The sequence below is a fragment of the Microtus ochrogaster genome, unplaced genomic scaffold (assembly GCF_000317375.1).
Source record: "Microtus ochrogaster isolate Prairie Vole_2 unplaced genomic scaffold, MicOch1.0 UNK3936, whole genome shotgun sequence".
Lineage (NCBI taxonomy): Eukaryota > Metazoa > Chordata > Mammalia > Rodentia > Cricetidae > Microtus > Microtus ochrogaster.
In genome coordinates, this window is record NW_004953030.1 from 1 (window position 1) to 1561 (window position 1561).

Below are 1561 nucleotides of genomic sequence, written 5' to 3' on the forward strand. Positions count from 1 at the left end.
TGAAGGGTCGTTTGTGTAATCCTTTCGGGAAGCAGCGGCAACAGAAGGGTGTCCTAAAACGGAACAGTTGTACAACCTCTGGAAGAGCTAGGCCCCCGGGAGAGTGCACATCTTGTCTCGCTAGAGCTTCGTGAAGATGGGGCAAGATAAGCAAAGATCAAATCTTGCTGGGACTTGGATTACCATTATCAAACTAGAATTCCCTCCGACCGCCCACAGTGCCTTGTAATAAAGAGGAAATTATGGGAAGTAGGATCTGGTGCTACAGCAGACTCAGTGGTAGACGTGCCCGAGGCTCTGATTTTGAGCCCCAGCACTGCCAACAACAAGGCCCCAAAAACCTAGAATCAGGTAGCATCGAGCAATCTGTTGGGCTGGAGCATGGTGGGCACTTATGTAGGCCTGCCACCTGTTGATGCTTGTTGAGCAGATAGAGTAAAAGTCAGAACAAGGTCAGGTGGCATGCGGGCAGGGAGAGCGCAGCACCCAAGACAGTCTGGTGATAAGGAGAACAGGTGGCCAGAGAGTGCGCATCCTGAACATGGATCCTGGGCACACCTCAGCCCTTTCTGCAGCCTGACTTCCCACCTTACCCTCTTACAGAGGTTCCGGTTCTGTGGCGATCTGGACTGTCCTGACTGGGTCCTGGCAGAGATCAGCACACTGGCCAAGATTGTTGAGTGCACCAGTTTACTTGGGGTTGGGGGGAGGAGGGAGGAGCTTGAGACTAGGAGCCTGGGGTGGGGGGAGTTGAGAGTGGGGGGAATGGAGTCTCCCTCGTGGGACTGCCATGCTATGTGACTGTGACTGTGGTCACGTTCTTCTTCAGCCAATCCTCCAGAAATGAGGGGTAAAGGTGAGTGGGTCAGTCTGTCTGAAACAGGGTCATCCTTTGCAGTCCTCTGTGAAGCTGCGGCTGCTGTGTAGCCAGGTGCTAAAGGAGCTTCTGGGGCAGGGCATTGATGTGAGTACAGGACCCAACACTCCATTGACCGATAACCTTATGAGCCCCATTGAAGTCTGTTCTGCAGCCTCTCAGCCCCCTTGGACATCCCCTTCCTTCCCAGAACATTCCTTACCGAAGGATCTGGGCTAGGGGCAAGGGGCTAGAGACAGAGCTCTAGCACCCCCTGAGGCCCTCCTTTCCCCACAGTATGAGAAGATCCTGAAGCTTACTGCTGATGCCAAGTTTGGTGAGTACCCCGTTCCGGGAACCACAGCCTTCCTTGACCCTCCTGCCTCAGGGGAGGACAGGAAGGGAAGAACCATATTGCTAGTCCTGTCCCCACCCTCTCCCAGCTCGTGCTGGTCCAGTAGTAGTGCCCAGGGTTCAAGAAACTTGGGGTCCAAAGCTGAAGATAACAGGGCAGGGGGGTGGTCGGGGTCACTGTGCCATCCCCTGTGTGCCCAACTGTAGAGTCTGGAGATGTAAAGGCCACAGTCGCAGTGCTGAGTTTCCTCCTCTCGAGTGCAGCCAAGCACAGTGTGGACAGCGATTCCTTGTCCAGTGAGCTACAGCAGCTGGGGCTGCCCAGAGGTATGCAGGGTGGACAGGCAGCTG

General features: G+C 55.0%; 1 protein-coding gene across 1 annotated transcript; it reads left to right on the forward strand.

Moving 5' to 3' along the window:
• Positions 1-8: 8 nt before the first annotated feature.
• Positions 9-1546, forward strand: LOC101985037 (COMM domain-containing protein 4-like; the record flags this gene model as incomplete). The annotated part of the gene is made up of 4 exons (XM_005372394.3): positions 9-675; positions 899-964; positions 1154-1193; positions 1418-1546. Coding segments are annotated over exons 1-4 (448 nt in total), but the record flags the coding sequence as incomplete, so codon positions are not given.
• Positions 1547-1561: the final 15 nt, after the last annotated feature.